This window comes from Drosophila virilis, chromosome 2 (genome assembly GCF_030788295.1).
Source record: "Drosophila virilis strain 15010-1051.87 chromosome 2, Dvir_AGI_RSII-ME, whole genome shotgun sequence".
NCBI lineage: Eukaryota > Metazoa > Arthropoda > Insecta > Diptera > Drosophilidae > Drosophila > Drosophila virilis.
This window is the reverse complement of record NC_091544.1, coordinates 4069672-4095465: the sequence shown is the minus strand read 5'-3', so window position 1 is coordinate 4095465 and position 25794 is coordinate 4069672. Positions and strand designations below refer to the sequence as shown.

The 25794-nt window shown below is 42.9% G+C and overlaps 7 protein-coding genes and 1 long non-coding RNA gene across 11 annotated transcripts; 4 read left to right on the top strand and 4 right to left on the bottom strand.

Annotated features, from left to right (window-relative positions):
• Positions 1-7051: 7051 nt before the first annotated feature.
• On the bottom strand, positions 7052-8544 carry Tgs1 (Trimethylguanosine synthase 1). The gene has a single exon (XM_002054858.4). It carries the CDS (start codon positions 8542-8544, stop codon positions 7144-7146), a length of 1401 nt encoding a protein of 466 aa, XP_002054894.1. The 3' UTR covers positions 7052-7143.
• A 1-nt stretch (position 8545) lies between these two features.
• moi (modigliani) lies at positions 8546-9415 on the bottom strand. 2 transcript variants are annotated; one of them, XM_070207564.1, is made up of 3 exons: positions 9295-9415; positions 8960-9216; positions 8546-8903 (listed from the first exon to the last, which is right to left on the bottom strand). In XM_070207564.1, the coding sequence occupies exons 2-3, from the start codon at positions 9169-9171 to the stop codon at positions 8546-8548; spliced, it is 570 nt and encodes a 189-aa protein (XP_070063665.1). In that variant the 5' UTR covers positions 9172-9216; positions 9295-9415. The 2 variants fall into 2 exon arrangements, with proteins under 2 accessions (XP_070063665.1, XP_002054895.1); XM_002054859.4 differs by lacking the exon at positions 9295-9415 and having other exon boundaries at positions 8960-9266.
• Positions 9403-12031, top strand: LOC6630285 (DNA-directed RNA polymerase II subunit Rpb4). Of its 2 annotated transcripts, XM_002054860.4 has the most exons (5): positions 9434-9574; positions 9706-10528; positions 10590-11050; positions 11197-11464; positions 11537-11670. In XM_002054860.4, exons 1-4 carry the CDS (start codon positions 9511-9513, stop codon positions 11430-11432), a joined length of 1584 nt encoding a protein of 527 aa, XP_002054896.1. In that variant the 5' UTR covers positions 9434-9510; the 3' UTR covers positions 11433-11464; positions 11537-11670. The 2 variants fall into 2 exon arrangements, with proteins under 2 accessions (XP_015027788.1, XP_002054896.1); XM_015172302.3 differs by lacking the exons at positions 9706-10528; positions 10590-11050; positions 11197-11464 and adding an exon at positions 11784-12031 and having other exon boundaries at positions 9403-9574; positions 11537-11717.
• A 604-nt stretch (positions 12032-12635) lies between these two features.
• LOC6630362 (protein AAR2 homolog) lies at positions 12636-14365 on the top strand. Its single transcript, XM_002054862.4, has 2 exons — positions 12636-13887; positions 13952-14365. The coding sequence occupies exon 1, from the start codon at positions 12748-12750 to the stop codon at positions 13879-13881; it is 1134 nt and encodes a 377-aa protein (XP_002054898.1). The 5' UTR covers positions 12636-12747; the 3' UTR covers positions 13882-13887; positions 13952-14365.
• On the bottom strand, positions 13962-14282 carry LOC6630363 (uncharacterized). Its single transcript, XM_002054863.4, has 2 exons — positions 14148-14282; positions 13962-14096 (listed from the first exon to the last, which is right to left on the bottom strand). The coding sequence occupies exons 1-2, from the start codon at positions 14280-14282 to the stop codon at positions 13962-13964; spliced, it is 270 nt and encodes an 89-aa protein (XP_002054899.1).
• Positions 14366-16788: 2423 nt separating the features above from the next.
• On the bottom strand, positions 16789-22722 carry 14-3-3epsilon (tyrosine 3-monooxygenase/tryptophan 5-monooxygenase activation protein epsilon). The gene is made up of 5 exons (XM_002054864.4): positions 22587-22722; positions 22135-22408; positions 17871-18340; positions 17621-17801; positions 16789-17535 (listed from the first exon to the last, which is right to left on the bottom strand). The coding sequence occupies exons 2-5, from the start codon at positions 22196-22198 to the stop codon at positions 17468-17470; spliced, it is 783 nt and encodes a 260-aa protein (XP_002054900.1). The 5' UTR covers positions 22199-22408; positions 22587-22722; the 3' UTR covers positions 16789-17467.
• Positions 20480-22265, top strand: LOC116651841 (uncharacterized). Of its 2 annotated transcripts, XR_011416235.1 has the most exons (3): positions 20480-20899; positions 21255-21371; positions 21453-22265. It is a non-coding gene; the product is annotated as an uncharacterized lncRNA (long non-coding RNA). The 2 variants fall into 2 exon arrangements; XR_004304841.2 differs by having other exon boundaries at positions 20480-21371.
• Positions 22723-22951: 229 nt separating the features above from the next.
• Positions 22952-25739, top strand: LOC6630365 (ribosomal protein S6 kinase-like 1). Its single transcript, XM_032438947.2, has 3 exons — positions 22952-23641; positions 23701-25302; positions 25361-25739. The coding sequence occupies exons 1-3, from the start codon at positions 23546-23548 to the stop codon at positions 25571-25573; spliced, it is 1911 nt and encodes a 636-aa protein (XP_032294838.1). The 5' UTR covers positions 22952-23545; the 3' UTR covers positions 25574-25739.
• The last annotated feature ends 55 nt before the right edge of the window (positions 25740-25794 follow it).

The following is a 25794-nucleotide window of genomic DNA, read 5'->3' as shown; positions in this document are numbered from 1 at the left end:
GATGATAATAATGCAATTCTTGTTGCTGTTTCCTTGGCCTGGCCGTAATATTTATTTATTTTCAAATATAAATATATATTATATAAAAGCGAAAGAAACACAACCAAACCAACTCCTGGGGGGATGCAAAAACTTTTTTCATTATGAATTATAACATAGAGCCCATGAACCCGTAGCCAGTGTAGGAAAAGGAAAGAAATTGGCAAAGTAAAGTCAAATTAAATTACCGTTATAATGCACAGGAGTGTACTGAGGGTTTCATTAGAAGATTGAAAGGTAAACAAAAAACCATTGCCTACTTATCAGGGCGGATGTTGTAGGGAAGAAATCTATAAAATGTCTTGTTGTTTTTATTTTCATAATAAAAGGTTATTGAAGGCGCTTTTAGACATTTTTTTTCTGAGTCAACTTGGTTATGCGTATGCCGTATCTTTGGTAAATATTAAATGCTTTTAGTTCGAGTCTCTTACCATAAAACATGTGTGTGTAATTTGGGCATTGACCTATTCACCAATACACCTTTCATTTTTATGCCCAAAGGCCTTCTGCTTGAGCTTCAAAGAAGGCGCCGCATTTCTCAGAAATATTTTTATTATTATTGAGCTGCACTACGTTATTGCATGCCGCAACACACACACACACACACACACACACACCGTTATCAGATGCTGGCAGGAGCTACAAACACATACATACAGAGTCATGCACACACACACACACACACACGCAAGCACAGCCTGCCTGCTCTGGCTTCTTCTTACTCTCACATGCTCTCTCTCTCACTCACGCTTTTGTGACGACGCTTAATTTGATTAGCCTGGCAATGTGCAAGCGAGATAGCAATAGTAATTTGCCAGCCAAACATCATTATGAGCTTAGTAAAGCGCCCGCCGCCGGCGTCGACAACAAAATGGACTCAAAAATTTGAGCGCAGCAAAACATTTGCGGCATGTTTTTAATAATGTTGTTTATAATGTCGATTCTTTTGCTCTCTTTTTAACGTATTTTCATGCACTTGTTGTTGTTACTCTGTTTTTTTTTTTTCTCTTTTTTTCTTTTTACGCTTTTGGCTGAATTTGTATAGAATTCCTTTTATGGCTTTTGCGGGGCACGGGCTGGCAAACAAATGCCATTAAATCTGGTTTATTTCGGCCGTTTTCAGTTGTGAAAGCCTTTTGTGTTTTATGCGCGCATTTTTCAATAAATGCCTAGCCCGGCGAAAATTAATTAGAAACTCATCGGGCACTCAAAAATCAAAACCCATAATGAGTGCAATTTGCAAATTTCTCGATTCGCCCAGTCGCCCAATCGACGGGCCACTTCACAAAATCAAAACACATAAACCAGGTACTAAGCGGCCATTTTGAGTTTTTAATTAAATCGTGTTTACCAGCACTGTTATTACCGTTATTGCTCTTGTTGCTGCTGTTGCTGGTGGTCATAGCCAGCACTCCAATTTGGAACTGTGCACCGCCCCCCCCCCCCCCCCCCCGCATTGTCGAAATGAGTTTTTGTTGCCTTTTGGCCACTCGAAAATGTTGCGTTCATACCGAAAATTAATTTTAGCCAAATAAGCAAATGGCAAATGTTGTTCCTTTGCCGTTAGCCGCTGTAATTAGAAATTTATTTGGTTTTCGCCCACTAATAATAACCGAGTTTTTAATTGCAAATATTGCGCCGAACATTTAATTACAATTTTCTAGTGCCTTTTATGGCGCAGCCTCAGCTTTGGTATCTATTTGCAAAAAAAATTGATTAATTATTGAAATTATGACATGTTTATGATAACTATGCATGGATATATTTGTATATGTATGCATATGCAGGCTAAAAGCCATACAAATATGCTAAAAACTCATTTACAAATATTTTTCAATATTCCCTTTAATCCATGAGAAATATATGATACACAATTCAACTCTTAACTTAACACATAAAATCTAATTAAATTTAAAGACTTTCGACTACTTTGAGCCAGGGGATCTTCAAGTTCCTGTGTAGTAAAAAGCAGCTCCTGACAATTGTAGTTTTAAAGTAGGCACTTTTTTTGCGATTTTTTGGAACAGCCGAATCCCAGATTTATATTGCCTATCGCCAGATTTGTAGTCGAACTGCAAGTTAATTGTTTCCTTTGGAAGTTAAGGTTCCATTTTAGTTTAGCGTACTCCCCCTTGAGAGCTGACGAAGATAAAGAGCGTGTCAGGTGTGTGAAATATGTATTTTGTTGCGCTCTTTTGCTTTACTTTAGAGGAGTTGATTTGATTGACTGGTTGACTGATTTGCTTTTGGTCGGACTAGTGCTCCAGTTGGATGTGCCTGACTAAGAGCTGCTGATTACAAATCCACAAACTTCTATTTAAAGCGGGTGATTTTCTTTATCCCTTAGCTCTGCACTGGATAACTTTGAATATATATTTAAAAATTTCGGCATCAAACTAAATGTAAGTAAATATTACAAAGTTGAAGTTTACCTGAACAAGTTTCAACTTTTTCTCATGCAACAAATATCTATGAACTAGCCGAAACGTAAGCAAAAAAAAGTTGCATGCACCTGTTTTCCACCAATTTTCCGCAATTACGGGTGAATTTACCGAAATCGTTTGGCTGTTGTTCAGCCATTAGTCAATCCCTCAATCAGTCAGCGGCAACGACTTTCTATATAGATTTGCCGCAGATTTCTTGCCCTCATATTAATGCACGTATATTATAATATTAGCAACAAGGAGGCCATTTTAAAAGGACGCCTTGCAGCAGGCCCAACAGGCACACACTCACACAGACGGACGGACGGACGGGCGGACGGACGGACGGAAGCATTCCGCATCCGGAAATAGTTGCCCCGTCGTTGTCGACTCGAGAAAAAACACCCTCGTAATCGCGGCGTATTTGCTACGCTTCTGTTCGTTCATAAAGCGTTGGAAATTATGGAAATTAATTGAAATTCCAAACATGCCGTTTGCTCTTTTGGCCAAACCAACAAATTAGCATCATTATCCCAGTGCGGTAATGCCCCTCGCCTCAGCCAAATCCTCAAGGCGCAAATGAGGCCCTTTGAGCTTGCCTAATTTTAGGCGCAGCGTATTCTCATTCTCTCTCTCTCTCTCGCTCTCTCTCTCTGTGTGTGTGTGTGTGTGTGTGTGCAAATGTGTGCCTGCCATAAACTGCTTTGTATTGCCGTTTAATTAAGCTTATTAATTACATGCTGCATTAATTTTAAAATCAGACGAAAAGCACACGAACTGATTGACTGCCTGCGAACATGAATTGAGCTTATAGTAAACATATTTTTGAGCACAACAACAACAACAACAGCAACAACAAGGGACGACCTCAGCGTCATCAGCAGCAAAAAGTCATATTAAAAATCATTCGCTTGTGAAGATCAAAAGCATTCTTTTTCACCGAAATGCCATGAAGAATGAGGGTTGGGCTGTCTGCCTGCCAGGGCTGCGTAGCTTAGCAGGCCGCCGTGCTTGCCAGACCGCCTCGCTCAAGCATTCAAACAGCAAACACACACACACGCATACACATATATATATACATGCACAGAAAGTCTGCCTACCTATATATACACGGAGATGCCAACACGCTTTAATCTTTTTATGCGCTTACTTCTTGTTCGCCGCTTTTGTCTGTGCGCGCGTGTGTGTGTGTGTGTATGTGTGTCTGTATTTATTTATGGTTTTTCGCATTCAACCACCAAAGTAAAAACATATTGTATGCTCTGTGTGTGTGTGTGTGTGCACATTTATTAAATATTATTGCTCTTATTTTGTGATATACTTGGCATTTTTTATTGCCCCGAGACAAGGTTGTTATTGTTGTGGTTGCTGGTGTATATAAGTGCCAGTTACTGGTTATTGTTATTGCTGCTGTTGTTGTTGTTGTTGCTGTTGTTGTTGTTGCTGTTGTTGTTCTGCACACACATTGGCAACGCTTATTAATTTAAATGTCCAGGCCATGAATAACGCTTAATCAATAAGTCACATGCGCCGCCATTTGTTTTTTTTTTTGTGTGGGCGTAACTATTTGCTTCTTCACGAACTTCTTTCTTTTTTTGGCGGAACTTATCAAGATACGTTATTATTTGAAATGAAAAGAAATAAAATCAAGAATTTTAGAAACATTTTTAATCAAAAGTTGTTCAAAGTTCATTTTCAAGCTTCTTACAACAGCGAAGTTCTTGAAACCAGATTTAGCTGCTTTAAAGATTTGATAGCTTATACAGTGTAATAAATAAAAATCTCCAATTCTTGGTAGTATATTTGGTTGTTTAAAATTCAAATTAATATTTTTCGGTTGCTTAAAATTGATCTTTAAAAACTTGTTTGATATAATTGAAGTTACAAAATCAAAGCGAAGTAAAAGAAATTAATTTAAAGAAATTTTAATATGCCCTCTGAAAATTGAGGCGAATACAATAAAAGGCTAGTTAGATTAATCAATTGGCATGAGATTTGCCTGAACCTGGAATACATAAAGAAAAGAATATATAAGCCGAGTCACTCAAGAGCAACAGCTTGTCTTTTTAATATAATGGATTATTCTTCTTCAATTATAAATCAATTTTTCATTGAATTTGAAATATATATAGATAAAGATATAGATTAGAAGAAAGAGCGTCATGCGTTTCTCAACTTAGAGCTGAGCTTGAAGTTATTTAAATAAATATGCTTAAAAAGAAACTTGGAATTAGTTAAGAATTTCGTCAGATATTTTTATACATTGTCAATGAGTAATAAAAAATGCGAATTGTTAATAAAAGACAAACAAATTGCGTCACGCGTCAATCGCGCGGCATTATCGGCCACTTAAATCTATGTCGGTCTATAAGGCCTGGTACCGTTATTAGATGCGCGTAATTGCCGTTTTACAGCCGTCGGAGGGGTTGACAACAAAAAAAAAAAAACAGAAAAATTTCAATAACAAGAAAAATAATCATTTGTTTCTTCATAAGAGCGGGAACAATTTGATTGGCAAGCAAACACGTGTTCGCAGCTCAACGCCCGTAATCGTGAGTGCCGGCGTCTGTCCGGGCCAAAAACAAATTAAGTCACCCTTTTATTACGGCATTTATTTTTTGTGCGTAATATTGTCAACGTTCTTGATAAATGGTCGAAGCAAAACCAACTCTGCAACTATGACTGCAATTGTTTGATCCGTAATTTCTGCCACTTGACGATGCGGCGGAAAGAGGGCTGAGCTCCAGCTTCAGTCCAAATCCTAAACGGCGGGGTGGTTTATTTGTGCTACAAGTTTTGACAATACCAAATGCGATTAGGCCGTGTCCTTCATGGGCCGCGCAGAGTTGTCAGCCAGCGGAAAATGCGATTGTGCAGGTGCAGTCTCCGGGCGCAGCTAATTAAGCGTGATGAGCAGCCGGAACGAACGGACAATGGGAGCTGATTTATCAAACTGAAAGTCAAATATAATTTCAAGTTCCAACTCGATCAGAGGCTATAAATAAAGTAGCTGGATAAACTACAAAAATCGATAAAACAACAAGTATGAGGTATGAGATAACCCGACTAGGGGATACCCTTCCATGCAGCTCGCGTTACGCGCTCATTTGTTTTAGTCTTAATACTAAAAAATTTCGTAGGGCTTGAACTCCCATTTAATCTTAATGAGTTGCTTTCTTCTGCCTGTTACATACTTTTTTACAAAACCATTATACCCTTTTTAAACCATTTCAATGGGTATGCAACGTTCCCTCTTACAACCTTTGACCCGCATTTTACAGCTTAAATTAAACTAAACCAACATCTGCTAAATTGATTTTGAATTGAACTTTAACGTTTTCCCCCCAAATTCCGCGCTTGCAGGTGGAATTCCCCAAAATGTTTGCGAATAAGTTTACTATAGTAAGAATTTCAGTTTCTTTGTGTACCAATTATTCAATAATAACATTGCATTTTGTTTTGAGTAATTAACAAAATTGCTTTGGGAATTCCTAAAATGCACATCTTAGTTTTTGTGCCAACCTTCACACAAACTAAAACTTTGATATCTTCAAAAAAATATAATATAAAGTTTAATATTTAAAGAAAGAAACACATGTTCTTGTGTTATTCCATTATTTTTCTAAATCGTCCACGAAAGGCTTTTAAATACTTAACTCGCTCAAAGTATCTAAATATAGTTCACATCTTAGTATATCTTTAATTAATTCAGCCTAGCTTAACTATTCAATTAATCCAAATGTTTATTCAAGCTATTTGCCTTAGTCAATAAAATCAGCGCAGGAAAGCGTGCACTTAAAATTTCAAGAGCTCCATCTTCCGCCTGATAATTGTCCGCTAATATGTTTGTCAAACTAATTAGACTGACAGCAGAAATGCCGAAATCCGGCAAGAGCAACTGCAGCGACCAAATGGATGCCAGCGCCATAAATTCCGCAATTACACCCGAAACCCTCTCCCCACCCTTCCCATGCTTCCCACGGACAGGACGAGAACGAGGTTGTAAGTATGTTGTTAACAACGAAAGGGGTTGCTGGCGTTTGTTATCTAGTCTACGCCGGAATTTATGGGCAACTTTTGTGACATGAACATGTTAATTGCCCCGCCCGGTTGCCAGGCTTAGAGTTCTTTTTACAAAGTTCTTAATAATTGACGCTCGTTTTGTTCCGTTTGCGTTTTAATTAAAAGTCGCAATGCGACGCAGGATGAGAGGCACGTTACGGTTATGACCATTGGTCAGTGCCAACTTTACCGCATTGGGACGCAAACTGGCTGCGCACAGGACAACAACATTTTAAGCTGTCTAAATTGGATAGAATGCTTGCGCTTTGCCCGGTGCCTTGGCAACTACTGTTCGGGCGTGCATCACAAATACGGCGGGATTTGGCAAAAAGGGAACGGACTTTGTTCATTAGTCAAGTTGTTATCAATGCGGTTACAGTTGGACTTAAGCTCGTTGCAAATGCAACAAACATTATGACAATACATGCATATAACTAGCTATAAATTGGCTTACATAAAGCTACAATTCCATAATTAAACTAAACTAACTTAAAATTAAATAAAAATAATAATAACAAGTGAAAGACTTTCAGAGTCCGCAAGTAGCATTTAAAAGTAAATAAGTAACATCATACTGAATTTAAGTGTTAATTAATCAACTCCAAGTTGATGCTTAAAATTAGTCCTCATGGTGCTCAGCCCGTGAACTCTTCACTAGGCTCCCGCCGTAGTAGGCTGTTATCGCCACCAGACGCGTGTCCAGATAATTGTGCTCCACCTCGCACTGTTCACCTAGGTGCGAGAGTGCGATCACCTGTTGTATGTTCGAGTTGCGTGGCAAAAAGAAGCCAATATTCTCAGTTAGACGTCGTGCGTGCTGCATCAACTGGCTGGCGCCCAGCGGCAGCAGATGCTGTTCAATATCGAATGTGGCTTGTTTCAGATAATCGGGCCCGCCCCAGGGCGGACTGAGGAACACAACGTCGGGCCGCAGCCGTGTGCTGCTGGCAAACTGCAAAAAGTCCGCGTGCACAAACTCAATTTTGTGCGCCACGCCGTATATCAAAGCATTCTGCTTTGCCATGGCCAATTTGTTTGCATCAATGTCGATGGCAATTACGCGGCTGCAGGTGTTGGCGAATTGTATGGCATTGCCGCCGCAGCCGCAAAAGGCATCCACAATCACATCGCCGGCCAGACGCCGCGCCGTCTGCTTGGCAATCTTCTCGGGTGTGACGGAGAACCAGCTCTCCCGATCCAACAGTATGCCCTGATCAAAGCGAGAAAACAGCGAAAAGCGCCTGAACCAGTATTTACGCAACAAAATGTCATCCCGCATAAACTCTGGGATTTTCGAGTTCTTCTGTGGCTTCTTCTTTTTCTTTTTCTTAATCACGCGCGATTGTACGCCATGCAGCGGCTCGTCGTTATCCTCATCCTTAGGCATGATTATCAAATTTGTATCGTTATCACTCTCAGATTCGCTGGCAGGCCGCTGTCTTGGTTTCCGTCGCTTCCTGGCCACTCGCACACCAAACGACGTGGGCAGGCCGAGCAGCCGCAGCTGCTGCTCCTCGTCCAGTAATTCGGGTTCGTCGTTGGCGGTAAGATATTGCTCGTCCCCGCCGCCGCTTTCAGCACTTACTGCACTGTCCTCGCTTTGCTGAATATCTAAATGCGACAAATTATCACTTAAGTCGTCTAACGTTTGCTCAACGCCTTGCAATCCATTGGCCAGGTCCCTTTGGTAATTCTCGAAGACACAGCTGAAAATGTGCCAGAAGTGAGCGCTTTGATCGCAGGCGTGCTGCTCCCACAGCTCTTGCCAGGCTGTGCGCTCCTCGGGCGTGGCTAACTCAATTTCCTGCTTGTATTCCGGATGCTGTTCATGCCACTTCTGCTCGAGAAACTCGTGCCCCTCACGTTGCCAGAAGTCCAGCCAGGCTGCTTGCTGTGCCCGCTCCTTCCACTGCGTATCTAAGCTGCAGAAGCTATCACAGCTCGCGCCTGCCTCGAAGCGCTGCGAGAACGTGTAAAACTGAGGATTGCTGCGGGATGTGCTCAAATAATGAGAGTTCATCTCATTGGCCCCAGCTGATACTGTCCTTGCACAGCAGTCGAATCTCTAGCCGGCGTTGAATGAGCTCCTCGGCCTGGTCAATGCGATTCGTGTGCCACACGCTGAGCGCAGGCCTGTGAGTCTGCTGAACCTTCTCCAAAAGGGCAGACCTCAGCTGCTCGTTATTGCCCAGTTGCAGCAATTGCTCATGCAAGCCCCGTGTGGTCAGCGTAGGACTGTTCGGCTTCTGTACGTTGCATAGCACAACCTCACCGCGCACAATGCAGTAGCCAGCATGCGCCAGACTTTCCACGCTTGGGCTGTCGTACGTGAAGTTCAGCAGGAGAAGGGACACCGCTCCAGTGGGCAGCCTGTAGTCACTACAAAGAGAGTGCTATTAATTGGATATAGATACAGAAGTGGACGTGCTAGTTACCTGGGCAGGTGAGGCACGGTCACGTTCTCTAGCTTAAAGTAATCAGGAATTGCGCACAAACGTCCAATCACTGCGCACTTTCCGTAGTGAATCTGCCGGTAATCGGGCTCCAGCACCAACTCCTCGACTAGCAGATGCTTAAAGAAATCACAGTATTTGGGAAGATGCTCAGCTGGATCGTTGATAGATTCGGCACTATCAACGTCACTCATAACTCGCCCAAGTCTGATTCTTTTCAAACATATAAGAATATGCGACTAAAAACAGAAATGTGCGCCGCCAATTGCAGCCAGTGTTGTGAATTTCGAAAGAAATGTAGATTGGATGTAAATTACCGCGAGTATTTAACAGCTGCAGTCACTTAGTGGAATATTTAACAGTGCCAGTGTTGCAGGTCGCTCAAATACTAAAATACGTCGTTTACGAGCACAAGCGACATTTTCGCCATCCCTGGTTCATTAAAAAAGCGGCATTGGGAGGAAACAAATCGAATCTGTTGAGAAATTATTTATTAATATTATCGCACAACACAAAAAGCAAAGTAAGCCAGCATGTCGTTCATGAACCCAGTGGATATGGTGGATGAAGATGCCGCGGACTTGCAGTTTCCCAAAGGTAACAATAATAACAACAACAAATTCTTCAATTGCCACAAATGCAACTTACAAGTGAAGCGAAAAGAGTTTTACGGGAGCCCCACATGGCACCGCATGTTTACCATAACACATTAAATTACCTCTTTGCAGCAAAGCCTAGCACACAACAGATTCAGCGCTCCACAGCAAAATTTGCCCGCGCACGCACTGATCAAAAAACAAAGCGTTCAATAGTATTTTTTAATGCTCAGGCATTTCACAAGAGATTGGAGGAAATAGCTTCCAGCGTGGATCATAGTGCTCCGAGGACAAGGCACCCAGCCGGGCCCACTTGTGCGACTTGTCGTTGTAGCCTCACAGAACCGTACATCAAGTGCTCCGAGTGCCTTGACGTCTTGGTCTGCTTGCAGTGCTTTGCAAGAGGTCGCCAAATTGGCGCCCATCGCAACTGCCACGCCTATATTATAGTACGGGATGATATTCAGGTATTTTCCACCGAGCCCGGTTGGTCGGCACGGGATGAGCGCTCCCTGTTACAGGCTCTGCGCACGCACGGCTACGGCAACTGGGATGCTATCGCGGATGCCCTCGAGCGGCGGCATAAGCCCGAGGAGATACGGAGGCACTATCATGATTGTTACTTTGGTGGCATCTTTGAACGGCTGTTGGGTTTGCAGCATGCCCAAAACTGTTACCTGCCGGAGCGTATGCCGTATGTGTTCAAAATGAGATCCCTCGAGCCGCCGCGCCATGATGACATTGCATCTATGCAGTTCAAGCTGAATGCCGGCTATCGCTGTGCCCGTGGCGACTTTGACACGCCCTACGATGCCTCTGCGGAGGGTCTGCTGTCCATAATGGTGGATCAGCAACGTGTTGGCGCAGATGATGAGCCTGAAAGTGAATCACCCGACAAGGAGCTGGTCGACGAACTGCAGTGCGCACTTGTCCGTGCCTATAACAATCGCCTGAGGTGCCTTTGACCCTGCCCCACATTTCCAATCGACTTTATTCAACTGTCAATCTATTTGTAGAGAACGCCAGCGACGCTACAAAGTTATGCGTGATCATGGCCTCATCATGCCCAATCGCACGGTCAGCTGGATATCCAAGTATGTGAGTGCGTTCCGTAGCGATGCCAGCTGCATGCGTTTCCTCGCCCTAATGCAAGTCTGTGAGCCCACCGAATTTGACCTGCTGGTGGAGTCGCTGAGCTACTTTCGCCAACTACAGAACCGGCTCCATTGGCTCCACGACATACGCCAACATGGTGTACGCACACTCTACGGCGGCGGACTTTATACGCGCCTCTACAAGCAGCGCCAGCAGGCTCAGCGAGATTATGCGCGACAATGGCAAAACGATGCCCACGACTGGCAACAATTGGTGCATCATTACGAAAACAATCAAAATGCTGGCCAGCTGCCGCAGGGCAGCAGCTCTAGGGTATATATGTTGTATCCACGTCGCAAGGCAAGCCCCATGGAAATTTCGGGTAAGCAAAAACAAGGGAATAAAGCATAGAAAATGAATATAACAATATACATACCTGAATGTCCTTCATACGTTGGACATTGAACAGGCAGGCCTTAGGTTTATTTTTCTAGAAATTGGCATTAACAGCAACAATTTTTCTTGCAGATCTGCCCGGTTACTCCAAGCTGGATGCTGGAGAACGTAATCTTTGTAGCGTGGCACGTCTGATACCGCAGGCCTATTTGGAGTATAAAAATCAACTGATTGCCGAGCAGGCCAAGCTGGGGCATCTGCGGCTGGGCGATGCACGGCGGCTGATTAAGATCGATGTGAACAAAACGCGACAGATTTATGATTTCTTGGTGGAAAATGGCCACATACGACCGCATTCTTTTGGCTAGGAGTTTTCCTAGCTTTACTTTTCGTTTCACTTGTAAATTGCAAAAGCAAATTAAATATTTTTTATATAATTTATTCTCATGAGCTCCATCTGGTTGTTTTGCAGAGTTTGAAAATGCCGAAACGCTGCTCATATCGGAGGTGCACATGCTGCTTGATCATCGCAAGCGGCAAAACGAATCCGCCGACGAGGAACAGGAGTTCTCAGAGGTCTTCATGAAAACCTACGCATACACAGACAGTTTCCGCAAGTTCAAGAACAAGGAGACCATTATGTCCGTGCGCAGGTAAACACCAAACACCTGCCTTAAAAGCAAGCATCTGTTCTAATATTTTATTTTGTGTACTCCCAGTTTGCTTATGCAAAAGAAACTGCACAAGTTCGAGCTGGCTGCACTGGGTAATCTGTGCCCGGAGGCGCCGGAGGAGGCCAAGGCATTGATACCCTCACTGGAAGGTCGCTTTGAGGATGAGGAGCTGCGCCAAATACTTGACGATATCGGCACCAAACGCAGCTTGCAATACTAATTTCGCTAAGTTTTGTAGAAAAAAAAAATTATTTAAAATATATAAAAACTTAGTTTTAAGTATAATACGAAAATGTGTCCTATGGCTTATAAATTTAACTAATATCAGCTCCGGGCAGACTATCCTAGACCTACGCGGTTTTACTGCTCCAAGGGACAAATGTTCCTTAGGAGCTATTTAATTTTTTATATATAAATTAGAATACTTGTAGCTTTATTATTATTTATTAGCCCAGTTGTCCAGCAAATGGAGGAGGTCTTATAGCCGAAGGATCTGAGCAAAATGAATAAGTTCAAAGGTTCAAAATTTGTAACTATGTTTATTGCATACTAATATCAAATAGTATTTACTATTGCAACCGTTATTAACCAAACTTGCGGGCCTGTTTAATTATTTTTTATATCATACAAAAATCAACATGGGGAATCTGGTTCTTTTGGACTCAGCACAGAGTTTTCGATTATTTTGGTCTATCGAACTAGTTGGCAGTTCCGACACGGAACTTTTGCAACACGCCAAACATGCTAACATTTTTATTTAGCTTTGTTATTAACTAAAAACATAACTAAATACCTTTTAAACAGCATAAAATTAAACGAATGAGCGCTAAAGATACAAAATAGTTAGTTATATGTTAGCGCTTAGTTCATTTGAATCAGACAAAAAGCAGTTCCATTGAGCTTGTTCCGAAATGAACAACAACAGAAATGAATGTAAACACGATTAGCTGAAGGAAGGGCGCCTCTGTAAAGCAAAGTGGACGCAAATACCTAACGTTAAGTACTCAACATGAACAAAGATAACTCCAGCATGCAAATGGATCCGGAACTGGCGTTACGGCTGCTCGCAGACGGCGCCGTTTTGGCCATAGCTGGCGTTCCGGTGGGCACGGAGTTCGGCATTGACTTGTGCGCCTATACGATAGGGCCGGATTTTCGCGGCGTCAAGATGATACCACCTGGCGTGCATTATGTGTGGTGCGCTTCTCGCGGGCCCTATGGCGACGCGGCGCCACGTGTTGGTTTCGTGCATTTCTTCCATCCCAACGAGATACTCGTGCGCGAATGGGACAATGAGCTGGAGGAGCTGCGTCCACGTCAGACAGCGGATCCGGAGCTGGAGCGTGAACGCATACGTAAGAATCTGGCGCAACTGGAGCGCGTGCTGGCGCCCTACGACTATCGCTACGTGTGCCAGTGGAAGGATCTGACGGGCAGCGTAACCGAGCCGTGTGTAAAACGCTGCCAGCCCGAGCTGGGCACAATACGCACCAACATTGAGCTGCAATCCTGCACGAATGCAGACAGGCCACGCGGCGGCGCCGACAGCATCAGCAGACGCAACACAGCTGCCAAACTGCTGTTGGACGAAAGCGATATGCTGCCCCATCTGAAGCCCGTGGAGGGCACAGCGCCGCGTTTCTGTGTGGTGCCTGCGCGTGTGCCACAGGACGCACAGCCGGCGGATGTATCCCGCCATGCCATGGACTGCATTGCAGCTGTGGATAGACTATTCGAGAGCTTTGGCAACAAGCCGGATGCGCTCATTGAGGAACTGCAGCTGGCATTTGTTTTCTTTTTGGTTGGCTATTCGGTGGAGTCCTTGGATCACTGGCGCAAGCTGCTCGCCCTGCTGGCCCACTCGGAGACAGCCGTGGGCAAGCACAAGCTGGCCTTTATGAAGTACAGTGAAGTGCTGGCCCACCAGCTGCCCCATCTGCCCGAAGAGCTGATGGCGCCCACCATTCACAACACAGTCTACAAGGATGTGCGCGAGCTCTTGGTGAATCTCTATGCTGGCGGTCTGATGGTAAATGCGGAGCGTCTGATGAAGCGACTGGCCAAGGAGCTGGGCTGGCATTTCGATGGGCTACTCGACGAGGATCCCGAGGAGCAGCCGGTGATCATAGAGCTGGCACAGTAAGGCGAAGTAAGCAAAGCTTTTCATATCATTTTCTGCAATGTTCTTTATTGGTGTCCATTTTGATTCGCAGGAAAATGGCCTCAGCGCAGCGAATGCTGGGTGCGCAGATAGTTCCATAGATCCCTGGCGGTGCGTATGCTGACCATAAACTGGCACAGCTTCGTTTCAATCAGACAGAGTATCAGGAACTTGGCACGCTTATCCTTCAGCAGGGACTGCAAAGGGCGAACCTTAATGCGAACACCAAATTCGAGCTAAGCATTTACCTCTTCGTTATTCTCGGGTCCATTCTCGACAACGCACCACAGATCCTCGGACTCCAGATAGGCGCGCACTGTCATCGACCACGCTTTGTAATTGTCCAGACCTTTGAGCTTCTCAATTTGCAATTGCAGCGACATTTTGTCGATGTTGTCGTCGTCTCCTCCAGCCCAGCGACTTTTTGCAAATAAATCGTTACGCCTTTCGGCTTGTCCACTTTCAACTGCGGTCTGCCAATTTACCTAGATTTTTAAATATAGATATGTAAGCATTTGTATGCCCACCTCTTTTGTCATCTATCTGTGCCTGCCAAGGTCGGTTCGGCTCGGCTGTGCATAACCCAAACAATGGCCCCTAGACCTAGTTCTGTGGCTGCTCGTATCAATGCCGCCTGGCTTTGGCATTGAGCTGAAGTGGACACAGACACTTCGAGCTGTGATGCCTCCGCATTGCTGTGTCTCCGACAAGTGTCCAATATTGATCCACGTGTCAATGACTGCTCATGATTTTCAAATTATGCCCTTATGTACAGCGTATGCTTTGATTTTGTCACACAATTTGTTGCAAGTGTGCCAAGATATGGAAATGAAGGAAATATATTGATCTGGACGACGAGCTGGATCGTTAGAACCCCATTCGTCTGTAGACTTAAAATTTGAAATATATATTCCCCTATATTTTTTATACCCTGAACCCATTAAAAACCCAAAATCGAAATGTATGATACAGCCAGAAGGAAGCACCTCCGACCCCATATAGTATATATATTCTTGATCAGCATCAACAGCCGTGTCGATCTAGCCAGGTCCGTCTGTCCGTATGTATGAACGCAAGGATCTCAGAACCTATAAGAGCTATAGACTTAAAATTTTAGATGTAGGTGCTCCAAGTTCCCGCGCAGATCGAGTTTATTTCCGATAATCGATAACTTACTCCGTTTCCAAGCAATCGATAAAAATCGATATCGATATCCTGTTTTTTGGGCCATTTTGAGCTAGAGTCCCCAAACTTGACATATACCTTCTAAAATAGAATATATATATGCATTTGATGTTGGAAGAAGAGGGTTCAGGGTATCCGCTAGTCGGAAGCTCCCAACTAGAACCTCTTTACTTGTAAATCATTTATAATCCCAGTATTTCTACGCTCCTACAATTCCTCCAAACTTTCAATAATTTATGCTCAATTTGTTTTTTTTTTTTTTAATATTTTTATTTGAAATGAATACGAATGTCAGTTTAGCTGTTGATTTTGTTGTTTCCTTTAAGAACCGTGTTTTTCGTTAATAATTATGTATTTGCTGCTGCCGAATGCTTCGTGAACTTTCTGCTCGGCTTTTCACATCTGCCGTTGCACATATATAAATACATACATACATGCGTATGTCTGTGTGTGTGTGTACATACATATACAATTTCGGCTCAGAAGCTTCTCATTGGCGGAAAATACAAGCGGAAAGTGTTCGAAAAGCATCGTGTGCGAAAAAAAAGGCTGTTCCATGTGGCTAATCAATTTGTTCGCCTGGTACGCAGCAACAAAATGATAGAAAAACATAAACTTTTTAATGTTTTTGGTTTTTCCATATTTAGCTAAATAAATTTGTTGACGGTTAAATGCAAATATTTTGTCGCCGTTTGGTTTTTGGGGGTTGTTGTTTTCACTTGGAAAAATTCGAAATCTCTACAAATTACATAAGTGGTAGGCATAGAAAATATACAAGTACATACATACGAATGTATATATACTAAGATGTATACAATATATATTTATATATATGTGTACCATTTGTTTTTAGCAACTACAAATACTTTTCTTTTTAATAATTATATATATATTTATTTATATATATATATATATATATATATGAAATGTTTGTGGCGAAGTGAATTAAAAAACGTTAAACAAACTCTTGTACATATAAAAAACACTAACGTAAACTGCGCTTAATTTTGATTTCCATGCGAGCAAGAAAGAGGTGAGTGAAATATATAAGAGTAAAACGGGAAGAAAGCTCTTCTATTTGCATAATTTGTGATTGGCTGGTTGCACGGTGTATACGTGTTCTTCGTTCGTGTTCGTGTCCGTGTGTGTGTGTGTTTGTGTGTGTGTGAACAAATACACTTACGTACATACAACTTTAAGCTTAAGAATCCGTTTTACTTTTATTTCGTTCGAATTTCGCATTAACTAACATTCATTTTTCTCATTGTGATTTTGTTTTGTTTCTATATTTTAGCTTGACTCTGTGTTTTTGTGTTTGCTCATTTCGTTCTTACTTCACATTTGCTTCTTGTTTCGTATTAAATTAGATTTAATTGCTGCTGTTTTTTGTTACGGCATTTGCTTCTTTTACATTTTATTACGTTACGCTTTTGCTTGCTTCGCTTTTATTCAATTTGCGCTTATTCATTTTTTTGTTTCTTTTGTTTTTGAGTGTTATTTCCTTTTAATTTACTTTCTTTAATTACTTTTATGACTGGCTTAAAATTAAAGTTGAAGTTATGTATCTTAACGTTTTCATGCTGATAAGATTGTTAAATGAATATTATGCCAACTTTCGGATGAAATTTACGTTTTGCTTACTTTGTGTGTGTGAGTGTGTGAGTGTGTGTGTGTGTGTGTGTGTGTGTGTGTTTGTGTGCTGTGTTTAGTTTGAAATGAGTTTATTTTGTTTTTCGCTTCTCAGAATTAAATATAATATTTATTTAAATATAATATAATGCTTTTGTTTCTCGAATGCAAAAAATTTCAAATGTAGTAGTTGTTGCTGCTGTAGCTTTTGAAGGAGCCTGGGCAAAGAAGATTCGGATTCGCATTCGATGACGATGACGGCGACGGCGGCTGCATCTCAATTCTCTAGCCCAACCAACAGCAGCCACAGCCACGCCCACGCCCACGATAGCCCCTTCAGTTTCGTGTCGCGTTTTTTGCTGTTGTAATTGTTGTTGTTGTTGTTTTTGTTATGTGTTTTTCATGCTACTTGCTGCTGTTGTTGTAGTTGCTCTTGATGTTCTTCTTGTTCTTGTTGTTGTTGTTGTTGCTGCTGCTGCCCCTTTTTAGTAGTTGGTTGTCGCTTATCGTTGTTGCTGTTGATTCTTGTTGCCAGATGCTGTTCTTGTTGTTGCTGTTGTTTTTTTTTACTTGTTGTTTACTACCCGGTTGCGTGTTGTTTTTATTGTTGTATGCATATATATTATATGTATTATATTTACTTTAGAAGGTATATGTTTTTGTTTTTGTTTTGTGTTTGTTTTTTTGTTTTGTTTTGTTTGTTTTTTTTTTTGTTTTGTTTTGTTTTAAATGGAAGGGCGGGGGTTTACTTAAATTACGACACATCCTGATCCTCAACATCCTGAATTTCCTGTTTGGGCTCGCCATCGCCTGTTGTGGAGTCTAAATACGAACACAGAGAAGCAGAGATTTTAGTTGGATAATCACATATATATATAAACAATTGGGATTGTTAGGGATTACACACCATCTGCCTGCATATCGGACGTCCATAATGTGAGGTTGTCCCGCAGAAGCTGCATAATCAGTGTCGAGTCTTTGTAGCTCTCTTCGCTTAGCGTATCCAACTCAGCGATGGCATCATCAAATGCGGCTTTCGCCAAGCGGCAAGCGCGATCCGGCGAATTGAGTATCTCATAGTAAAACACCTACGATTTGAACATATTTTAGTTTGATTTTCGATATAATATTGACTGATTTCTCTCTTGCGCGCTTACCGAGAAGTTCAAAGCCAGGCCCAAGCGTATGGGATGTGTTGGTGGCAGATCGTTCATGGCAATATCACTTGCTGCCTTATAGGCAATCAACGAATTCTCTGCAGCATCCTTACGGTCCGAACCGGTGGCGAATTCGGCCAAATAGCGATGATAATCGCCCTTCATCTTATAGTAGAATACTTTACTTTCGCCGGACGTGGCGCATGGAATGAGATGTTTCTCGAGCACATTTAGTATATCCGAGCAAATGTCGCGCAGCTCCTTTTCCACCTGACCACGATAGGTCTTGATCATTTCCAATTTCTCTTCGGCGCCCTTATTCTCCTCCTTCTGTTCAATGGAGGTAATGATGCGCCACGAAGCTCGACGTGCTCCGATCACATTCTTATAGGCAACCGAAAGCAAATTACGCTCCTCAACGGTCAGCTCAACGTCCATGGAGGCGACCTTCTTCATGGCCTCGACCATTTCTGTAAAGAAGCGACAAGAGAGAAACATGTAAGCGCGTAAGATAAGATAAGAACTTATGCATATTTAAAACTTAATAAATGTGCCAATTGATTAATAGCATAGATATATTTTTGCCCGAGTTGCGCAATGCTTAATATGATAAGTAAAACAAATTAGATTTCTATAACTCTTTACCTTAATTCCATAAGTATCCATTGTTTTTCATTTCTTCTTTTTTTGCGCTTTTTATATTTATCAACCTCATACACTATCTATGAGTAGGAGGTGCACACTCTCCCAATATTTAATGGCATAACTTATCACAGTTAGGTACCAGCACATATAGCTGTTTCCTGTGATCGAGTATGCCCGTTTTAGACCGATTTTCTCATGGTGTTGATGATAACAACAACTGTTATGAAAAGTAACGCCTGCCAGACACATTGTTGCACATCCCAACACTGGCTGGCAACGGCGTCATCGCACTAAAAGCGCGTCATGAATCACATGCATTTGCAGTGACTGTGAATTCGATCGAATGACAGCTGCAACTTACAAGTCGCCGTTATTTTAGTGTGCGTGTTGATAACAGGGCAACTGATACACATACAAAACACCCACACACACACACACACACAACAATTTGTAGCACACATTGAGGCAAATCAGTGCTAAATAGCACTGTATCATTTTTACTTTGCCTGCAATTCAATTTCATCTCTCTCACTCTCTCTCTCTCTCCCGCAGCTGGCTGCTGACGTATATGCGTGCGTTTGTATGAGTGCGCCGCCCCTTCGTACCCCTCATACTTATAAGTTCAAACAGCGGGAGCTTTGTTATTCGAATATATATATGTACATATGTATAGCTGCAGCACGTAGCTGTGAAAATTGGAATAAAGTTGGCCGTGTGATTCACGGTGCTCAATTTAGTAGCAGCATCTCGTTGTTGTTGCTTTACGGTGAACTTCAAATTGTTGTTTGGCAATGGCACACAATTGCAATGCATTTTGCAACACTGCGTCAGCGTACACAGCATCGACAAACTGTAATACTAGGGTTGCCATAAACAGACAAACTTCGAAATTCATAGTTCGATTGCACCTGTTTAATTTGTAACAAATAAAAGCTTCGCTAAGACATCATTAAAAATTGGCCAACAGAACAGCATATTACTAACAAGGCCAAAATATATATTAATCAAACGAAATTCCCACGGCATGACAAACCCAAAGGTGCCGAAAAGATACGCTGCAAAGACAAAGTCAACAGCCCAAAGTAGAAAAAATTAATGCGACACCCAACCTCTTCGAGCAGCACCCACCCACACACGCACATATACCTCACACCCACACAGAGACAGAACGCGTCACACCAAAGTTGAAGGAATTTAAGACGAGTCGACAAAGGAAGGTAGGATTCGTCTGAACCTTGGGCAGACGTCTTCTTTCGTGGGCGTGTCAGCACACATAAATTATGCTCATACATATATACGCAGAATACATACATACAGGCAAAGCCAATTTATATTTATATGCGCACGTATGTATGTGTTTGGTTATTAGCGTGCCGTTACTTGCCAATACTTTCCGTTAGGAAAGTGTAATTACGCAAGCAAACTAAAAAATACGCCAGTCAAATCTGTAACGTTTTGTAGCTTTTCCTGTATTCTCTCTCTCTGTTTTCCATTGACGACATTAAGCTGAACGCCAAATAAAAAACATGCACAGCGACCTCGAAAAAAAAAAGTAGCTAGAATAAGCGGGAGCAGCAGCAGCAATCAGCACCTGAAAGCACACTCAAAGGCTAGCTACCGCCGCTGACGTTAATATGTATTGGGGTGCAAGGGGGCGAGGAGACGTTTGAGGGGTTGGCATTGTGATGGCAAAGCAGTGGCAAGAGAGGGGCAAGAGGCAGTCAGCCAGACGTTGCCGGCTGCCTGGAATGCATTTGTATTAGTCTCTCCAGCATGACCAAAGCTGTCCAAGTGCGACAAGGCCAACGCCAAGAGCTCGCACAAATACACAGACGAATACAGTTTGGAGCTCACGCAGGCGAAAATAAGAAGAAAAACATGTGATACAGACTTTAACGTTCACGTGTATGTGTGTGTGTGAGTGTGTCTGTGTGTGCCCGCAGTAGCTGCTAATAGTTGATTGACTTCTTTGGAGCGCCGCTGCTTGGGCAGCAAGAGGAAGGGAGATAAAAATGCCGCCTGCCTGTGTTAAGTGTTGTCAGTTTTCCTGGCAATTGCCAGCAGAATTGTTAGTTGTAATTATAACTATTAATGCTTAAGTCCCAATACAACAAACATTAGCAAACTTCTAACCGCCACTGTGTATTGGGGCAGAAAAGGCATCCGCGTCTGTGTGTTTGCAACACTCTAGTTATCTCGTTTTAACGCACATGGCAACGCATTTGAGCAGTGTCGTCGAGCGCGCGCGCTTTTTAGTCAAATGCTAGAAACGCTGGTTTGCTGTCTAGTGCTTTGCATTTTGAGCAGCCGCAGCATTTTAATTAATTGAAGTATTTTTAATTAAATAAGCAGCCAGCAACAATACAATTTCCGACTGTGATGGTGTGAGTAGTTAAGATAGTAGCGGTGAGCGTGCGTGCGTATGCCTCTCAGAGGCGCACACACACATACATGCATACATATGTATGTACATACATACATACACATGCGCACAAAAGCATGAGTAATGCTAGTGCAAAATTTTTTCTTTCTGCACTATCAGGCAGAGTTGCCTGCCCTTAAATGCGAGAAAATTCTTTAACGAAAAACAAAATAAATAAAATGAGCAACTTATTTGCATAAAAACCAAATAAAGAAAAATATTTGAAGTCTGGCTGCAGTCGCCGATCGTTTTGTTTCTTCAGCGGCGACTACTTTTGCGCCAGTCACACAATCGATTCATTCATCGATTTTTCACAGCACGGCATGATGATGATGACGACGTCGCCGCCGCCGCCTTGCTGCGCTGCTGCGCAACAAAAGCACATTTTGAGTGGCGATTAAATTGAGCGAAAGGAACAAGAGAACAAGAAAAAGGTATGGGCGCCGCTCTCTTCTAGGGCCAACTGTTAACATATTTGAATAACCAATAAATTATGCTGCTGCTTCTTAATGCAGTTAAGGATTTTCCTTAGAAAAAGTTTGACTTGGCAACAGAAAAGTTTTTACAAAAACAGCCCTTAGCAACGATGTCATTTCCCCCGCCGTCGCGCAGCCCCCTGCACGCCTATCAACGAGCACTAAATACACAAAATTTCAACTTGAAAATTCCCCCACCATCCTATAAATTTTCTTTAAGAGTTCAGTACCTACATATACAAATGTACATATAATATAATACGCAACAAATCTGGGTTTTTGCAAAAGCCAACTCAATAACGAAAACCACGCGAATTTTTGCCGGTAAAAATCAGGTTTGTTTTACATTTTTCTTTTTCCAGTCTTTCTTTGCCTTTTCTACAGCGCTGCCTCGCCTGCTCGTCATCTTTTTTATTCGGTATTCGGTCTTTTCGCAGAAACACCACACTCATCGGCTGCGGCGACGCCGCCGACTCGACGCTTCTGACGAAAGCCATTGGCAGCGGGGCGCACCTACACACAAATGTCTGCAAAAATTAATAATGCCTACATTTTTTTTTCTTTTTTTTTTCACCCGCTGTATAAATTGTGGACATTTTGAGCAATTTTCGACGTAGCGCAGGCCACGCGACGAGCATGGAACTGGACCCCTCCCCAAAAGTTTGCGCTCCGCTGACAAGAAAAAAAAACTTTTTTTTTCGCCCCGTTTTTTCGTACTCACCATCGTAGCGCTCGGCCTGTTCGGCCAATTTTGCCTTGTAGACGTTGTTTTCACGTTCAGTCATTGTGTTTAAATCCTTTTTAGTAAAATTAATCCACAGAAAAAATTATTTTAAATGCTCCCGGTACGTGCGGCGTCGATTATGCTGCTGCTGTCTTCGTCGCCTTCTTTTTCTCTACTGCTTTTTGAGTTGACAAGCGCTCTGCTTAGCTCACTCGCACGCTCGGTTCGGCTGCCGTTCCGTTTTCAATGTCGTCGTGGACGCTACACGAATCTGCGAGTACAGTAAAGAACGTTTGGGGGTAAAATGAATAATTTATACACTGGGAGCGAGCCTGCGTCGTTAAAGTTTTTCAGTTTATAAAACTATTTATAATTTTAACTGTCTTTACACACACACTGACACTAGACGAGGTTAATTTGAATTATTTGATTGATTTTCAAACGCTTACTTTGTCGTCGGTATCTCAAAAATGTCTCTGAGAATGAGAGGCAGAGGCGCGGCAAAAAAAGATGGCTCTTGAATGGCGCTGCACGATATATCGTTGAGTATCGATAAGCGCAGTCTAACGTCCGATAAACATCGTACCTATGTCTCAGCATAGCAACAAAATTTCAACACTGCGCTAACAAAGGTTTTAATTTATTATCTTAAAACAAAAAGGCGGAAAGTCAAAATATTTGCTGGAACGTAAAAATAATTGCTACTTATCGTTAACAATGGCTTTTGCAAAGATTTTAAATTTGCTTAGCTAAGGATTAGTTGTGTTTGAGCTTAGTCTGATAGAGATAACGATGGCTGTGGCACTATCGATCATGTACGCTGAGTTGTGTCGTAACAATAAGTGCCGTCATAAATACCAAAACGAAAATCATAAGATATTTAGCAGTTGGCTTATACGATATAATGTTTTCTCAACCATATTTTCGCGATAGTCCATCACGAATTGCAGGGCTGCCCATTTGAATTCGAGCCTAAAATAATCGTTCAATTCCAAAATTTGTATATTTTATTGCAAAGTTTTATTTAAACAATTGCAGACCAAACTGTATAGCCACATAGGCACGTTTTAATATTAAGCAACTTCAATGTGAGCGTTTTAATTTCATTTTAAATACTTCCGAAAATTAACATTTTCGAAAATGTTAAAGTTCAAATTCTGTTATTGTTAGCTGTTATGCCTCCTACCCATCCGTCAAGTTAAAGGAAACGAAAACATGCCTTAAAAACGCGAAAACATAATTTGAACAAATGAAAATTATGAAACTACGCATCCTGATACGTTTCACTTCCACCAGAAATTGTAATAAACATGTTTAGAAATCAGTTAACGGCGACAAGGAAAACCATTCAGTTTTTACAGTAATATTTTGGTTGAATCGCTAAACCAAATCGGGGACTTCATCTAAAATGGCCCTCAATTTGGGAGGCTGGATACACAGTTTCACAGTGACCGACACGCAACAGCACAAAGGAGGCTACACTATTTACAAGATTACATCGATTGTAAGTGCAATTGGCCTTTTAGGAAATATTCAACTAATTGGTGCGCACAACGTTTTAAGGTCTTTCCCCGCTCGGTGCCGCAGGCATTGACCTGCCTGGTTGTATGGAAACGGTTTCATGAGATCAAGCGGCTGCACAGGGAGCTCAGTCGCCGGCACAAGAGCATGCAGCTGCCGGGCAAGTTGCCGGAGCCAACCGACAGCAGTTATTTTAAACGCTTCGATGCGGATGTGATACAACGACGCAAGGACTATATACTATTACTGCTGGATTTTGCGGCACAGCATCCGGCGCTGTACAAGTGCAACACTTTCACGCAGTTCTTTAGCGAAGCGCAATCGCCAAATGCATCGCCGCTGCGCAAATTGTATGTGGAGCGCTCGCTCAAGTTGCCGGGCAGCGGGGCCATAGCTGAAATTCGCGATAAACTCGATTTGAACTACGATCCGCAAGACACATTGCCAAGCACAGATAGCGACGCCAATCAGCACCCGCAGCATGATACGAGCATTGAGGCTAAGGAGAAACAGTCTAAGCGCGACTACACACGCCTACTCACGCCCATGGCCTCCGTGGAGAGCGAGGATAGCGATTACATCTATGAGGCCGCCTTGGAGTTCAGTCATGCCGTGCAGTCGGAAGTCAATCTGGAGTATGAAGACGCCCATAAGCGTTACAAGCGGGGCGTGGAGCTGTTGCTCGTGGGCGCCAAGCATGATGCCAACGAGGATCGCAAGTTTATAGCCAAGGCCAAGATAGCCAAGTATTTGGCGCGTGCCGATGATATCTATGCTAACTTCTTGAGCTCCGACGCCGTCTGTAACAGACATGGTAAAAGAAAACTGCAATTTCAGCTCTCGCTGGACGAGGCGGACAACGTATCGCAGCTGGAATGTCCCTGGAATCAGTTGGCCAAGTACAAGGTGCTGCAAGTGCTGGGTGAACGTGTCATGCAGGTGCAGTGCATCACACAGCCGCTGTCGCAGCCCGCGGTTGTCATGAAGGGCATCGAGAAGCCGGCGAGCAATTCGCCAACGCAAAGCATCTTTTTGCCACAACGTGTACCTTATATGTGCCAACTGCTGGCCTACTTTCAGTCGGACCAGAAGATTTTCCTGTTGCTCAAGCAGGCGGAGGGCGGCCGCCTCTTTGACTATATACAAAGCTACACGCCCACCGCCAGCAAGTGCGGCGACTACGCCGATCTATTCCCAGCAGAGCAGCCTCTCACGACGGACAGCGATGTCACCGACTTGCTGCGCAATTCACAGCAGCTGCTCAGGTCCGTCTCGCATACGCTGAGCACCTTGCAGGCGGGCACGCTCACACCCCGGCGACTGAAGACCGGAGCCAAACGTCTGCCCGAGGTCTGCCTGCGTCAATGGGCCTGCGAGCTGGCCGTGGCTGTGCACAGTTTGCACGGCAAGGGTGTTATATTGCGCGATCTGCACATGGAAAACATTTTGTTGGGGAAGTCGGGTCAATTAATGCTTACGTATTTCTATCAGAACGAGGGCCTCAGCTCCGATGACAACTACGTGCACAAGGCGCTAAGTTTGGTAGCGCTCAACGATCATTTTGTGGCGCCGGAACGACCTCTAACATTTCGCTCAGATTGGTGGAGCTATGGCATGGTGCTCTACCAGCTGCTCCTGGGTGTGGTAAGCTGCCGTATAAGAAGTCTGCATTTATTTAATGCTAATTGGCTTCTCCTTGCAGTCCTACAAATCGATGCATCCCGGCCAGCTGGAGCTTTATGGCTGTGTGCAATATCCTTCGGATGCGTTGGACATTTCGGACAATGCTCGGGATTTGCTGGAGCAACTGCTTCAACTGTCCCCGGAGCTGCGCTTGGACTACGAGCAGCTGCAGGCGCATCCGTTTTTCGATGGCATCGATTGGCAGAAAGTTCGGGAACAAGGTAAAACTTAATCCTAGATTAAATTTTGTCAAAGTGTCGAATTTGCAATTTACCAATTTTCTATAATTTATTACTTCAAGTGTGCTTTAATAATTATGTTAACAGTCTGATATGAAATGTGGAACACAAAAGAACGTACGTTCCACATAATTATCCAAAAAGAAGAGTCTCAAAATATTTGTTTTTTTTTTTGTTTATTTTTTTCTGTTGATTGTTTCGTTTTCACTTGTTT

What these genes read in the sequence shown, in the direction of transcription:
- Tgs1 (XM_002054858.4), bottom strand. Translation starts at nt 8,544, where the DNA reads ATGAACTCTCATTATTTGAGCACATCCCGCAGCAATCCTCAGTTTTAC.
- moi (XM_070207564.1), bottom strand. Translation starts at nt 9,171, where the DNA reads ATGAGTGACGTTGATAGTGCCGAATCTATCAACGATCCAGCTGAGCAT. An exon ending in ACCGTGCCTCACCTGCCCAG is followed by an intron (nt 8,904 to 8,959) that starts GTAACTAGCACG and finishes CTCTCTTTGTAG; the next exon opens with TGACTACAGGCTGCCCACTG.
- LOC6630285 (XM_002054860.4), top strand. Translation starts at nt 9,511, where the DNA reads ATGTCGTTCATGAACCCAGTGGATATGGTGGATGAAGATGCCGCGGAC. An exon ending in GCCTATAACAATCGCCTGAG is followed by an intron (nt 10,529 to 10,589) that starts GTGCCTTTGACC and finishes ATCTATTTGTAG; the next exon opens with AGAACGCCAGCGACGCTACA. An exon ending in AAGCCCCATGGAAATTTCGG is followed by an intron (nt 11,051 to 11,196) that starts GTAAGCAAAAAC and finishes TTTTTCTTGCAG; the next exon opens with ATCTGCCCGGTTACTCCAAG.
- LOC6630362 (XM_002054862.4), top strand. Translation starts at nt 12,748, where the DNA reads ATGAACAAAGATAACTCCAGCATGCAAATGGATCCGGAACTGGCGTTA.
- LOC6630363 (XM_002054863.4), bottom strand. Translation starts at nt 14,282, where the DNA reads ATGTCGCTGCAATTGCAAATTGAGAAGCTCAAAGGTCTGGACAATTAC. An exon ending in GACCCGAGAATAACGAAGAG is followed by an intron (nt 14,097 to 14,147) that starts GTAAATGCTTAG and finishes CGCCCTTTGCAG; the next exon opens with TCCCTGCTGAAGGATAAGCG.
- 14-3-3epsilon (XM_002054864.4), bottom strand. Translation starts at nt 22,198, where the DNA reads ATGACTGAACGTGAAAACAACGTCTACAAGGCAAAATTGGCCGAACAG. An exon ending in ACAGGCCGAGCGCTACGATG is followed by an intron (nt 18,341 to 22,134) that starts GTGAGTACGAAA and finishes GCTTCTTTACAG; the next exon opens with AAATGGTCGAGGCCATGAAG. An exon ending in GCCTGGCTTTGAACTTCTCG is followed by an intron (nt 17,802 to 17,870) that starts GTAAGCGCGCAA and finishes TTCAAATCGTAG; the next exon opens with GTGTTTTACTATGAGATACT.
- LOC6630365 (XM_032438947.2), top strand. Translation starts at nt 23,546, where the DNA reads ATGGCCCTCAATTTGGGAGGCTGGATACACAGTTTCACAGTGACCGAC. An exon ending in TTTACAAGATTACATCGATT is followed by an intron (nt 23,642 to 23,700) that starts GTAAGTGCAATT and finishes CAACGTTTTAAG; the next exon opens with GTCTTTCCCCGCTCGGTGCC. An exon ending in ACCAGCTGCTCCTGGGTGTG is followed by an intron (nt 25,303 to 25,360) that starts GTAAGCTGCCGT and finishes TTCTCCTTGCAG; the next exon opens with TCCTACAAATCGATGCATCC.